The sequence below is a fragment of the Cyclopterus lumpus genome, chromosome 11 (assembly GCF_009769545.1).
Source record: "Cyclopterus lumpus isolate fCycLum1 chromosome 11, fCycLum1.pri, whole genome shotgun sequence".
NCBI classification, from domain to species: domain Eukaryota; kingdom Metazoa; phylum Chordata; class Actinopteri; order Perciformes; family Cyclopteridae; genus Cyclopterus; species Cyclopterus lumpus.
The window spans coordinates 20,920,762-20,935,505 of NC_046976.1; the positions used below are offsets into that span (position 1 = coordinate 20,920,762).

General features: G+C 47.4%; 3 protein-coding genes across 4 annotated transcripts in view; 2 read left to right on the top strand and 1 right to left on the bottom strand.

Moving 5' to 3' along the window:
• The first annotated feature begins 988 nt into the window (after positions 1 to 988).
• LOC117739230 lies at positions 989 to 10,728 on the top strand. Its single transcript, XM_034545523.1, has 8 exons — positions 989 to 1,061; positions 4,332 to 4,571; positions 6,329 to 6,592; positions 6,960 to 7,028; positions 7,118 to 7,162; positions 7,971 to 8,081; positions 8,653 to 8,733; positions 10,535 to 10,728. The coding sequence occupies exons 1-8, from the start codon at positions 989 to 991 to the stop codon at positions 10,726 to 10,728; spliced, it is 1,077 nt and encodes a 358-aa protein (XP_034401414.1).
• A 1,011-nt stretch (positions 10,729 to 11,739) lies between these two features.
• Positions 11,740 to 14,744, bottom strand: part of LOC117739347 — a 10,389-nt gene continuing 7,384 nt past the window's right edge. The window contains exons 4-5 of one of the 2 annotated variants that reach the window (XM_034545703.1): positions 12,594 to 12,640; positions 11,740 to 12,015 (exon numbers count right to left, since the gene is read on the bottom strand). In XM_034545703.1, the coding sequence (XP_034401594.1) occupies positions 11,875 to 12,015; positions 12,594 to 12,640 (188 nt within the window). In that variant the 3' untranslated portion in view covers positions 11,740 to 11,874. Of the gene's footprint in view, positions 12,016 to 12,593; positions 12,662 to 14,744 lie in introns of both variants that reach the window. The other variant, XM_034545702.1, reaches the window with a different exon arrangement.
• The window catches only part of LOC117739339, a 3,096-nt gene continuing 1,400 nt past the window's right edge, over positions 13,049 to 14,744 (top strand). The window contains exon 1 of the mRNA XM_034545691.1: positions 13,049 to 13,670. Within this exon, the coding sequence (XP_034401582.1) occupies positions 13,119 to 13,670 (552 nt within the window). The 5' untranslated portion in view covers positions 13,049 to 13,118. The remainder of the gene's footprint in view (positions 13,671 to 14,744) is intronic.

The following is a 14,744-nucleotide window of genomic DNA, read 5'->3' on the forward strand; positions in this document are numbered from 1 at the left end:
AAAGCAACAGAGACTCAAAAGGACAGAAATAAACATAAAACATCTACAAAGAGATATAAATAATTGCAAAGAGACTCACAATAAAAATGAAACGTGGCCAAATGAACAAAGACACAAAACAACCATAAAGAGACACAAAACAGCTTCAAAGAGACACACAATTACCACAAAAAGATATATAATGTCAACATAGAGAGAGAAAAACAAATACATAGACATTAAAAACAACCACTACAAAAAGACTAAAAGACTACAAAGAGACACAAAACAACTACAGACAAAACAACTGAAAAGAGACACAAAACGATGACAAAGAGATACAAAATGACATTTTGAGACATATTGAGATAAAGTCACTAATAGAGGCTGTGAATACAAACCTCCGTTTTCCAGAACAAGAGGGGGAGGAGGAACAAGAGGAGGAGGAGGGACAAGAGGGAGAGGAGGAACAAGAGGAGGAGGAGGAACAAGAGGAGGAGGAGGAACAAGAGGGAGAGGAGGAACAAGAGGAGGAGGAGGGACAAGAGGGAGAGGAGGAACAAGAGGAGGAGGAGGGACAAGAGGGAGAGGAGGAACAAGAGGAGGAGGAGGAACAAGAGGAGGAGGAGGAACAAGAGGGAGAGGAGGAACAAGAGGAGGAGGAGGGACAAGAGGGAGAGGAGGAACAAGAGGAGGAGGAGGAGGGACAAGAGGGAGAGGAGGAACAAGAGGAGGAGGAGGAACAAGAGGAGGAGGAGGAACAAGAGGGAGAGGAGGAACAAGAGGAGGAGGAGGGACAAGAGGGAGAGGAGGAACAAGAGGAGGAGGAGGGACAAGAGGGAGAGGAGGAACAAGAGGAGGAGGAGGAACAAGAGGAGGAGGAGGAGGAACAAGAGGGAGAGGAGGAACAAGAGAGAGAGGAGGAGGAGGAACAAGAGGGAGAGGAGGAACAAGAGGAAGAGTGTCTCTCACACTGAAGCTTCAAACTTAGATCAGCAGCCGTTTGAAGATGTTCAGCTTCATCGTCTTCTGTGGTGTTTGGTTCCTGCTCACGGTTCAGATCTGCAGAGGAAACTCTATAGGTACGCCTCACTCTACAGGTACGCCTCACTCTACAGGTACGCCTCACTCTACAGGTACGACTCACTCTACAGGTACGAGTCACTCCACAGGTATGACTCACTCTACAGGTACGAGTCACTCCACAGGTATGACTCACTCTACAGGTACGAGTCACTCTACAGGTATGACTCACTCTACAGGTATGACTCACTCTACAGGTACGAGTCACTCTACAGGTACGACTCACTCTACAGTTATGACTCACTCTACAGGAATGACTCACTCTACAGATACGCCTCACTCTACAGGAACGAGGTACGAGTCACTCTACAGGTACGCCTCAATATACAGGTACAACTCACTCTACCGGTACTAGTCACTCTCAGGTACGACTCACTCTAGAGGTACGCCTCACTCTCAGGTACGACTCACTCTACAGGTACGAGTCACTCTACAGGTACGGGTACGAGTCACTCCACAGGTACGAGTCACTCCACAGGTACGAGTCACTCCACAGGTATGCCTCACTCTACAGGTACGAGTCACTCTACAGGTACAACTCACTCTACAGTTATGACTCACTCTCAGGTACGACTCACTCTACAGGTACGACTCACTCACTCTACAGGTACGACTCACTGTAGGTACGAGTCACTCTACAGGTACGGGTACGAGTCACTCCACAGGTACGAGTCACTCCACAGGTACGAGTCACTCTACAGATACGCCTCACTCTACAGGTACGACTCACTTTACAGTTATGACTCACTCTACAGGTATGACTCACTCTACAGATACGCCTCACTCTACAGGAACGAGGTACGACTCACTCTACAGGTACGCCTCACTCTACAGGTACAACTCACTCTACAGGTACTACTCACTCTAGAGGTACGACTCACTCTCAGGTACGACTCACTCTACAGGTACGACTCACTCTACAGGTATGACTCACTCTGAGGTACGACTCACTCTCAGGTACGACTCACTCTATAGGTACGACTTACTCTACAGGTACGACTCACTCTACGACTCACTCTATAGGTAAGACTCACTCTACAGGTACGAGGTACGACTTACTCTACAGGTACGCCTCACTCTACAGGTACTAGTCACTCTCAGGTACGACTCACTCTACAGGTACGACTCACTCTCAGGTACGACTCACTCTACAGGTACGACTCACTCTCAGGTACAACTCACTCTACCGGTATGAGTCAATCTCAGGTACGAGTCACTCTCAGGTACGACTCACTCTAAATTAAAGAAAATCTTTAATTTTACAGTTTAAATACTTGTATTGTTGTATGTATTGTTTTTAACTCAAAAGTAGTTTGTTGCAAAAAAACACAATGAAACGGAGGAAAGATCGGCTTTTGTAAAGAAACATTTATATTTGTATTAACAATAAACCACATTGAGCAAGAAACGGCTCAATCAGCAAAAAAACACATTTTGAACCCTTAATTTATACATTTCTTCAATAAAAAAGACATGAAAATAGCCTTTACTTTTACTGTGACTGCATGTTAAATGTATTATTATTTTATAATTATTATAATTTCATTACATTTTATTGCAATAACTACATTTGTGGACACATTAACAATCCCAATGCAGTCGTTGGCGTTCTGTCTGTCTTGTTATTTGAGTCTGTTTCCATGAGATAAAACAGGAAACAAGCTAAAAGCATCTGCGGGGTGTGAGTGACACATGTAGAAGGTCACATGGTCATGTTCACATGTAGAAGGTCACGTGGTCATGGACACATGTAGAAGGTCACGTGGTCATGTTCACATGTAGAAGGTCACATGGTCATGTTCACATGTAGAAGGTCACGTGGTCATGTTCACATGTAGAAGGTCACATGGTCATGTTCACATGTAGAAGGTCACGTGGTCATGGACACATGTAGAAGGTCACGTGGTCATGTTCACATGTAGAAGGTCACGTGGTCATGGACACATGTAGAAGGTCACGTGGTCATGTTCACATGTAGAAGGTCACGTGGTCATGGACACATGTAGAAGGTCACGTGGTCATGTTCACATGTAGAAGGTCACGTGGTCATGGACAAATGTAGAAGGTCACGTGGTCATGGACACATGTAGAAGGTCACGTGGTCATGTTCACATGTAGAAGGTCACGTGGTCATGGACACATGTAGAAGGTCACGTGGTCATGGACACATGTAGAAGGTCACGTGGTCATGGATAAATGTAGAAGGTCACATGGTCATGTTCACATGTAGAAGGTCACGTGGTCATGTTCACATGTAGAAGGTCACGTGGTCATGTTCACATGTAGAAGGTCACGTGGTCATGTTCACATGTAGAAGGTCACGTGGTCATGTTCACATGTAGAAGGTCACGTGGTCATGTTCACATGTAGAAGGTCACGTGGTCATGTTCACATGTAGAAGGTCACGTGGTCATGTTCACATGTAGAAGGTCACGTGGTCATGGACACATGTAGAAGGTCACGTGGTCATGGACACATGTAGAAGGTCACGTGGTCATGTTCACATGTAGAAGGTCACGTGGTCATGGACACATGTAGAAGGTCACGTGGTCATGTTCACATGTAGAAGGTCACGTGGTCATGGACACATGTAGAAGGTCACGTGGTCATGGACACATGTAGAAGGTCACGTGGTCATGTTCACATGTAGAAGGTCACGTGGTCATGGACACATGTAGAAGGTCACGTGGTCATGGACACATGTAGAAGGTCACGTGGTCATGTTCACATGTAGAAGGTCACGTGGTCATGGACACATGTAGAAGGTCACGTGGTCATGGATACATGTAGAAGGTCACGTGGTCATGGACACATGTAGAAGGTCACGTGGTCATGTTCACATGTAGAAGGTCACGTGGTCATGTTCACATGTAGAAGGTCACGTGGTCATGTTCACATGTAGAAGGTCACGTGGTCATGTTCACATGTAGAAGGTCACGTGGTCATGTTCACATGTAGAAGGTCACGTGGTCATGTTCACATGTAGAAGGTCACGTGGTCATGGACACATGTAGAAGGTCACGTGGTCATGTTCACATGTAGAAGGTCACGTGGTCATGGACACATGTAGAAGGTCACGTGGTCATGTTCACATGTAGAAGGTCACGTGGTCATGTTCACATGTAGAAGGTCACGTGGTCATGGACACATGTAGAAGGTCACGTGGTCATGGACACATGTAGAAGGTCACGTGGTCATGGACACATGTAGAAGGTCACGTGGTCATGTTCACATGTAGAACACATTTCAGATCGGCTTCTGTCCTCCAGCAGTGATCCGGTTTTCCATCCCGGAGGATCACACCGTCTGCCTGCCGTGTGCCGGCTCTGACGGCTCCGATGTGATCTGGACTCACCGGGACCAGAAGGTCGGCCACGGGACCGATGCGGACAGCCGGCGCTACCGGCTGCAGCCGGACGGCGGCCTCTGCCTCCAGCGGCTCGACGACTCCGACAGCGGGATGTTCAGCTGCAACCGGCAGCCGGTGGCCGAGCTGCAGGTGCTAACAGGTACACTGGAGGCGGAGCTAGGAGTGGTGCATTATGGGAACCAGGGAGCTAGGGGAACCAGGGAGCTAGGAGTGGTGCATTATGGGAACCAGGGGGGGCACATATTTAGGAGAGTGTCAGAACATATTGCTGGACCCACCGGAGGGAAGGGGGGGCACGGGAGAACCAGAACCAGGACTGAGAACCAGGTCAGAACCAACACTACCACTTTAGTCCACAAAGGGCACCAGAACCAACACTACCACTTTAGTCCACAGGGGGCGTCAGAACCAACACTACCACTTTAGTCCACAGGGGGCATCAGAACCAACACTACCACTTTAGTCCACAGGGGGCACCAGAACCAACACTACCACTTTAGTCCACAGGGGGCACCAGAACCAACACTACCACTTTAGTCCACAGGGGGCACCAGAACCAACACCACCACTTTAGTCCACAGGCGGCACCAGAACCAACACTACCACTTAGGTCCACAGGGGGCACCAGAACCAACACTACCACTTTAGTCCACAGGGGGCACCAGAACCAACACTACCACTTTAGTCCACAGGGGGCGTCAGAACCAACACTACCACTTTAGTCCACAGGGGGCATCAGAACCAACACTACCACTTTAGTCCACAGGGGGCACCAGAACCAACACTACCACTTTAGTCCACAGGGGGCACCAGAACCAACACTACCACTTTAGTCCACAGGGGGCACCAGAACCAACACTACCACTTTAGTCCACAGGGGGCACCAGAACCAACACTACCACTTTGTGAGCTCCGAGCAACAGTTTCAGACAGATTTCTCCAGGACGACCTATCGAGTATTTAATTGTGGAGAACATTATATTTGTATTTGTGTATGCGGCTGATAAAAACAAGTAAAGTAAAAATAAATTGCCGTGCAAAACTTCTCGTGTTGGGAACCACTAAAATAAACATCTTCTTTTCATTTTTAAGTGACAATATATTCAGTGTGATAAACCAGCTGCGTGTTTCACACAGTTTTATATAGAAGTCATCAGAAACCACCGGCCGTCTGGAGGGAAGTGAATTCATTATGTCGTGTGAAAGATATTGCGAAAGGGAGGAAGTTGATTTCTAGGTTTAACAGTTAAAGGTTCCCACGCTCTGAATTTGATACACAACTCGGAATAAATGTATTGAAATACTGACTGAGCACATGTTTACGCGTTAGCTGGAGGACGACGGTTCAAATTCGGCGTCCATTTTGGATCCACTAATGTGTCGGATGTGCGAGAGTCCTCAGTGACTCATCAGATGACTGTTTTTCTTGGGTTTTTTGCATGAAATTAGAAATAAAGTGCATCAGGGAGGACGTATTTATTTTGTCCAACAGGACGTCAGAAACTAGCCAAGACGATCTTCACTAATAAACTCAATTTTCATGATGTTTGAAGTGTAAAGTAAGAAGCTAGCGTTAGTCAATAAAGGAGGTCACATGACTTTACGTCTCCTCCACTAAGCTAAAGGAGGACTTGTGTCCTAGTGAGGACGCTAAGCGTCTCCTTCAGACTCTTTAAAACTCACCAGAGGGGCGTTCACTGACCTGTTTTATAAATCAGACAACTCAACGTGAGACTCTCACAGACTTAAAGACTCTCAGACAGATTTAAAGCGTAGAACCAAAAACACGTTGACTTTGAGGCGAGGAACAGGAAGTGCAGAAATGCCGACGCCTGCAGCCCTCGATCCTGGACTAAGACAATTACCCACAATCCCTCTGTGTCTCCGCCCCCTCAGGCCATGACTTCACGGTGTCTGCGGGCCGGACGCTGCTGCTCCCCTGCGGCCGCTCCCCAAAGCCCAAAAAGAAGTGGTCCCAGCGGAGAGCGGGAGGGCGGTGGGAGAACGTCCTCACCTGGTTCAGAAACGGTACGGTGAAACCAGAGAGGGGCCGGCTCAGCATCGGGAACGAGGCCCTGCAGATCCAGAACCTGAAGCCGGAGGACGCCGGAGAGTACAAGTGCAACGGAGAGTCCCGGGGCCGACTCACCGTCCTGACAGGTGGCTCGTCTAGCTTCAGATAATTGACTCAATGTAAACCTTCCCGTTGGTTGAACCTTATTCCCTTAATTATACCACTTATGTACCTCAGCTGCATTTAGTAAATCATGGTCAAACAGACCATAAGGCAGGGTACCCTTTAGGGGCGGGGCTACAAGGTAATGGACAGGTCTCGACCACGTTGTCATCATATTTCCATCTCACAACTTTGACCCTCTCGCTGTGTGTCTTCACCTCGGGGAGGTTAATTGGCCGAAACATTTAGCTCCGCCCTCTTTTGTGTTTTCGATCAGACTTGAGAAGAACCTCTTCTTCTAAGAGATGACGCAAATATAAATAAACAAAGGGATGTTTTTGGTTCTTTCAGGGCGGCCGGAGCCGACCACCATCCAGAGAACCACCAGCACGACGTTAACAGCAGTTGTCGTGGAAACAGGTCGGATGCTTTTACAGAAAGGACGTGAAAACATTTATGAGATAAACTGTTAACAGTGAATGACGTCCGTCTGGATTTGTGTTCGTCAGAGGAGGTCGACGGGAAGGAGGAGAAGAAGAAGAGACCTGAGAACGGTCAGACACCTGAGCCTTCACTACAGATGATTGACAGGCGATTGACAGATGTTTGACATATAATTGACATATGATTGACAGACGTTTGGCATATGATTGACAGATGTTTACAGATGATTGACAGTAACTTGACATATGATTGACAGATGATTGACAGACATTTGACAGGTGATTGACAGACGATTAACAGATGTTTGATATATGATTGACAGATGTTTACAGATGTTTGACATATGATTGACAGATGTTTGACAGACGTTTGACAGATGTTTGACATATGATTGAGAGATGTTTGACAGACGTTTGACATATGATTGGCAGATGATTGACAGATGTTTGACATATGATTGGCAGATGATTGACAGATGTTTGACATATGATTGACAGACGATTGACAGATGTTTGATATATGATTGACAGATGTTTACAGATGTTTGACAGATGTTTGATATATGATTGACAGATGTTTACAGACGTTTGACAGATGTTTGACATATGATTGAGAGATGTTTGACAGATGTTTGACATATGATTGAGAGATGTTTGACAGATGTTTGACATATGATTGAGAGATGTTTGACAGATGTTTGACATATGATTGGCAGATGATTGACAGATGTTTGACATATGATTGGCAGATGATTGACAGATGTTTGACATATGATTGACAGATGATTGACAGGCGATTGACAGACGTTTGACATATGATTGACAGATGTTTGACATGATTGACAGACGTTTGAGATATGATTGACAGATGTTTACAGACGTTGTGGTCTCGTTAAATACCCGTTCCCTCGCCCCTCAGCCGTGCTGCTGGTCTCTGTGGTCGGCTCGGCGCTGATGGTCTTCCTTCTGGCCGCCGTCTGCGTTTTACTTACCAGCGTGAAGTGCAGCAGCAAGAAATACAGACCTGCAGGTATCTGATGATGTCACTGATCCAGCTGGCCCTAGACCCTGACCAGTCCAGACCCTGATCTAGACCCTGACCAGTCCAGACCTTGACCTAAACCCTGACCAGACCAGTCTTCGATATGAACCCTGACCAGTCCAGACCCTGACTAGTCCAGACCTAAACCCTGACCAGTCCAGACCTCGACCCTGATGCTTCTTTGACCCAGACCAGAGAACCTTGTTTCTATGAGACTGCAAGAACAAAGAGACTTCCTGGAGCAACAGAATTAACTTTATTCTACATTTAGAATAAAAACTAAACTGTTGTTTCAATTGAATCTTAATTCTAAGATATTTTTGAATTAAATCACAATTTAATCTGGTTTAAAATGTAACCACCAGACTCCAAACGTCTTTTAAAGAAGGTTTCGGTCAATTAAAAGAAGTCTGAATAATTATCTTATTTATCTTAACCCCCGTTTTGTTTATTTTTTATAGTTTAATTAATTTTGTATATTTTATCTAAATGTGTGAAATTAGGACACGTTAAGATGTCGAGTCTTCCTGATTTAAGTTTCTTCATCAAATATCTCCAGCAGAGCGGCGTGAAGACACCGAGCTGCAGCCATGGACGACGTCCACCGCGCCACCCGGTAACACCGTGACACCTTTAGCCGGTAACACGTCACACCTTTAGCCGGTAACACCGGGACACCTTTAGCCGGTAGCACATCACACCTTTAGCACATCACACCTTTAGCACATCACACCTTTAGCCGGTAACACGTCACACCTTTAGCCGGTAACACGTCACACCTTTAGCCGTTAACACCGTGACACCTTTAGCCGGTAGCACATCACACCTTTAGCACATCACACCTTTAGCCGGTAACACGTCACACCTTTAGCACGTCACACCTTTAGCACGTCACACCTTTAGCCGCTAACACGTTACACCTTTAGCCGGTAACACGTCACACGTTAGCACGTCACACCTGTAGCACGTCACACCTTTAGCCGGTAGCACGTCACACCTTTAGCCGGTAACACGTCACTCCTTTAGCCGGTAACACGTCACACCTTTAGCCGGTAACACGTCAATCCTTTAGCCGGTAACACGTCATACCGTTAGCACGTCACACCTTTAGCACGTCACACCTTTAGCCGCTAACACGTCACACCTTTAGCCGGTAGCACGTCACACCTTTAGCCGGTAACACGTCACACCTTTAGCCGGTAACACGTCACACCTTTAGCCGGTAGCACGTCACACCTTTAGCCGGTAACACGTCACACCTTTAGCACGTCACACCTTTAGCATGTCACACCTTTAGCCGGTAACACGTCACTCCTTTAGCACGTCACACCTTTAGCCGGTAACACGTCACACCTTTAGCCGGTAACACGTCACACCTTTAGCCGGTAACACGTCACACCTTTAGCCGGTAACACGTCACACCTTTAGCCGGTAACACGTCACACCTTTAGCTGGTAACACGTCACACCTTTAGCCGGTAGCACGTCACACCTTTAGCCAGTAACACGTCACACCTTTAGCCGGTAACACGTCACACCTTTAGCCGGTAACACGTCACACCTTTAGCCGGTAGCACGTCACACCTTTAGCCAGTAACACGTCACACCTTTAGCCGGTAACACGTCACACCTTTAGCCGGTAACACGTCACACCTTTAGCCGGTAACACATCACACCTTTAGCACGTCACACCTTTAGCCGGTAACACGTCACACCTTTAGCCGGTAACACGTCACACCTTTAGCCGGTAACACGTCACACCTTTAGCCGGTAACACGTCACACCTTTAGCCGGTAACACGTCACACCTTTAGCCGGTAACACGTCACACCTTTAGCCGGTAACACGTCACACCTTTAGCCGGTAGCACGTCACACCTTTAGCCGGTAACACGTCACACCTTTAGCCGGTAACACGTCACACCTTTAGCCGGTAGCACGTCACACCTTTAGCCGGTAACACGTCACACCTTTAGCCGGTAACACGTCACACCTTTAGCCGGTAACACGTCACACCTTTAGCCGGTAACACGTCACACCTTTAGCCGGTAGCACGTCACACCTTTAGCCGGTAGCACGTCACACCTTTAGCCGGTAACACGTCACACCTTTAGCCGGTAGCACGTCACACCTTTAGCCGGTAACACGTCACACCTTTAGCCGGTAACACGTCACACCTTTAGCCGGTAACACGTCACACCTTTAGCCGGTAACACGTCACACCTTTAGCCGGTAACACGTCACACCTTTAGCCGGTAACACGTCACACCTTTAGCCGGTAACACGTCACACCTTTAGCCGGTAGCACGTCACACCTTTAGCCGGTAACACGTCACACCTTTAGCCGGTAGCACGTCACACCTTTAGCCGGTAACACGTCACACCTTTAGCCGGTAACACGTCACACCTTTAGCCGGTAACACCCTCACTGCCTGTCTCTGCAGAGCGGCGGGTCCACGAGAGTCCGACTCTGCCGGAGGAGGCGATCCATTACGCCTCTCTGGGTCGACAGAACTGGAGGGAGAGACCCAGCAGGACTCCGCCGGACCAGAACCAGGACCAGGACCAGGACCAGCAACACGTCATCTACTCCTCTGTCGTCACCAGACCGGCCGCCAAGCAGAAACGTTATGTGTGAAACCACGAGAGGCTCAACGTGCATTTGGAATCTCTGGCTCACACATTGTGGATATGAAACCTCCCTGATTACTTCTTTAACGTATTTCATGTGTCACAAGTTCCCTAAACATGCACGTTTTAAATATGCAAATGAGCGATTATATCTTAATAAATTAATTTTGCACCTGAACGTCGGATAAAACCAGGTTCAAAATGCTTTTTTTAATTTTGTTGACATGTTAAAGGTTTTTACAGAAGGGATTGAGATCTTTGTCTCAGAAAATAAAACAATTCATCCATATTTTAGGAATAAAGTGTATAAATCAGGTCAATATTAACCGCGGTAGTTTCACAACGTTAGCACATGTGAGTTTGTAAGAAGCGTCTCATAAATGAGGAGTTGTAAATCATTTCCATGTCAGAAAGTATTTATTAATAATGAAAACAACAAAGTGCGATCAGACACAGTGGATGCTGCTTATCATCGCGTTTGGACACTTTACACCATGATGTGCATTTTAACATCCTTCTGTGCTGGTTTTGTACGTAAATTATTGCAAAGAAGCAAAAGCACCGAGCATCGTGTCACAGGAGAAAACAGAAATAGCTTAACATACGTTTCATAGTTAGAGAACAGAGACATGAAGGAGTTCAGCTTTGTATTGAATTGTAAAAGTTCAGAGAATCTCGAGCTGCCTGGTGCCTGGAAGAAGAAGCTCCGAAGCCAGAGATGTATAATAATCATTATTTAATCATATAAACAAGAGTCATCAGTATACACACAGTCCAGGCCCGGACGCGCTCACATGGCTTCACTTCCAGTCTCCTGACGTAGCCAACAGGTTCTGTCTGGCGTCACCACGTAAGAGACCAAATTCACGTCTTACAATTAGTTTTATTGGCAGTCCATTATTGTCTAAACAATAAAACATCCATTCATTCCCATGCATCATACAGTTAATCATTACATTTGTCATTAACAAACAGAATAATAAAACAGTGATCCTCTCTTATGCTTCATAATACATTCCTCCAGAATATTCCTCAAATTAATTATCATAACTTTCTTTATGTATTAATTTAAAACATAACCTCTCTTATCTACATGTGCAAGTGTATATAAAATCCACAGAAACTCAGTCTGTTAAAGGACCACAGAGCCGCTCTACCCGCGGTCACGTGACGCGTTCTCACGACTCATCACTGCCGAGTACGTGACGTCGACTTCGACCAATCGCGTCCCTCCTCGGCCGGAGGGGCGTGGCTTGTCTGCGCGCCTCAGGCTGGAATATTGCAAAGACTCTTCCTGCAGAGACGGAAAACTGAGTTAACCCCCAGAGATGCTCCCAAATCAAAAAGGATCATTCGTGTCTGATCGATAACTTGATATCATTTCTGTCCATAAAATAATTAATATAGCAAAAAAGATCCAAAACAATACTCATAATGTACACATGGAAACAAATCAACCAGATGAAGTTGAACCTTTGTGACCATAGATGATCGATTAGTTATACGAAATAAAAGTGTGGAGGTCAAAGTGTGCAACACACTTTATAACAATGGCTTTAGCTTCGCTATCGAGTGCAAAGTTCATATTTAAGCATTTCTTATGTTTTAAGGTGCAGCTGAAGGAAGGAAACAAGGAAGGAGGAGAAGAAGAAGGGAACGAATAAGGAGACAAAGAGTAAAACATTTAACTCATCTTAACTGTTTACTGAATGAAATGATACCAAAACAAATCTGTGCAGAATATTATTATTATTATCATGTTATGTTACGTGAATAGAAGAGAACAAGAGAAGAGGAGGAAGAGGAGGAGGATAAAGAGGAGGAGGAAGAAGAGGGAGAGGAGTAAGAGGAGGATGTGGTCTTCATACTGACCTCTGTGACCCCTGGACTCTCTGGAGGGCAGCAAACAGCTGGTTGACCTGAAGTAAATAAAAGGAGAGCTAATCTATTTATTCATATTGTCACTTGTTGTCACAGTTTTTATTCATTTATATATATATAATATATATATATATATTATATATATATAATATATATATATATTATATATATAAATATATATATATATATTTATATATATTATACGCAGACAATTATAAAGTAAAAAATAAAATAAACATACATAGACTAATAATACTATATATACTAATAATACTAATGCAAAGAAATACAAAAAATAAAAGATGCATTCATCACTTTACTTTACTTTTAAACCCCTTTAATTATTATTATTGTTATGTTATAGTTAAATCCATACACAGCCCTGCACTACCTGCAGTACTCAACCCCCCCTCTAAGTGCATATGGTCTATATATGAGATAAACCATCAGAGTGGTCCATAACTGGTCCTGGTCTTCTGTTTGAATCCGGGTTAGATGCACTGGCTCTGAATGTGAATGCTGAGCTTCCAGGTGGGTCAGGTGGTCTCTAACGACCGCCCAGCAGCCGGTCCCGGTCCCGCAGCGCCAGGAAGTGAAAGTGAAAGTGTTTGCGTCGACAACAGCTGGTTCCTTCTCCCGCAGCTCGTTGCTGGTTCCTTCACTGGTTCCTTCACTGGTTCCTTCCCCCGCAGCTCGTTCCTCTCTCTCCGGTCCGAGTCCCGCAGCAGGATGTCGGCCCCGCGGCTGAACCTGGAGGCCTTGTCCGCCCTGTCGGGCTGCGACGTGCAGCCGACCACGGGGCCCTCGCAGCTCTCCCCGCAGGACTTCGTGAACATCGTGGCCCTGAAGGAGTTCTACAAGCAGCAGGGCTTTAAGCAGCTGGAGTACCCGAGTTTAGGGACCCTGTCGCTGCAGGACCTGGACACCCAGGACCTGTACAGCTCCCCCGGGGCGCTGACCGGAGGGACCCCCAGCGCCGGGCCGGAGGACGGCAGCAAGGCCACGATACGGATCAACCCCGAGGACTTCTTCCACCCGCAGTACGACTACGACTTCACCAGCATCAAGGTGAGGAGGTCACGTGGGCCCCTTTAGCTGGAGCAACACCACACAGGTGAAGCTGGACATGGAGGAGGGAGGGAGGAAGGGAGGGAGGGAGGAAGGGAGGGAGGGAGGGAGGGAGGAGAAAGGAGGAAGGGAAGGAGGGAGGGAGGGAGGGAGGGAGGGAGGGAGGGAGGGAGGGAGGGAGGGAGGGAGGAGGAAGGAAGTGAAGGAGGAAGGGAAGGAGGGAGGGAGGGAGGGAGGGAGGGAGGGAGGGAAGGAGGAAGGAGGGAGGGAGGAAGGAGGAAGGAAGTGAAGGAGGAAGGGAAGGAGGAAGGAGGAAGGGAAGGAGGGAGGGAGGGAGGGAGGGAGGGAGGGAGGGAGGGAGGGAGGGAGGGAGGGAGGGAGGGAGGGAGGGAGGGAGGGAAGGAGGAAGGGAAGGAGGGAGCGAGGGAGGGAGGGAGGGAGGAAGGGAAGGAGGAAGGAGGAAGGAAGGGAGGGAGGGAAGGAGGAAGGGAAGGAGGAAGGAGGAAGGGAAGGAGGAAGGGAAGGAGGGAGCGAGGGAGGGAGGAAGGGAAGGAGGAAGGGAAGGAGGAAGGAGGAAGGAAGGGAAGGAGGAAGGGAAGGAGGAAGGGAAGGAGGAAGGGAGGGAGCGAGGGAAGAAGGGAGGAAGGGAAGGAGGAAGGAAGTGAAGGAGGAAGGGAAGGAGGAAGGAAGGGAAGGAGGAAGGGAAGGAAGGAAGGAGGAAGGGAGGGAGGAAGGGAAAGAGGAAGGAAGTGAAGGAGGAAGGAAAGGAGGAAGGAAGGAGGGAGGGAGGGAGGAAGGGAAGGGTGAAGAAGGAAGGGAGGGAGGGAAGGAGGAAGGGAGGGAAGGAGGAAGTGAAGGAGGAAGGAAGTGAAAGAGGAAGGGAGTGACTCCTCCCTCTTGACTCCTCCCCTGTTGACTCCTCCTCCCCTGTTGACCACTACTCCCCTGTTGACTCCTCCTCCCTCTTGACTCCTCCCCCGTTGACTCCTCCTCCCCATTGGCCCCTCCCCTGTTGACTCCTCCCCCTGCTGACTCCTCCTCTGTTGACTCCTCCTCCCTCTTGACTCCTCCCCA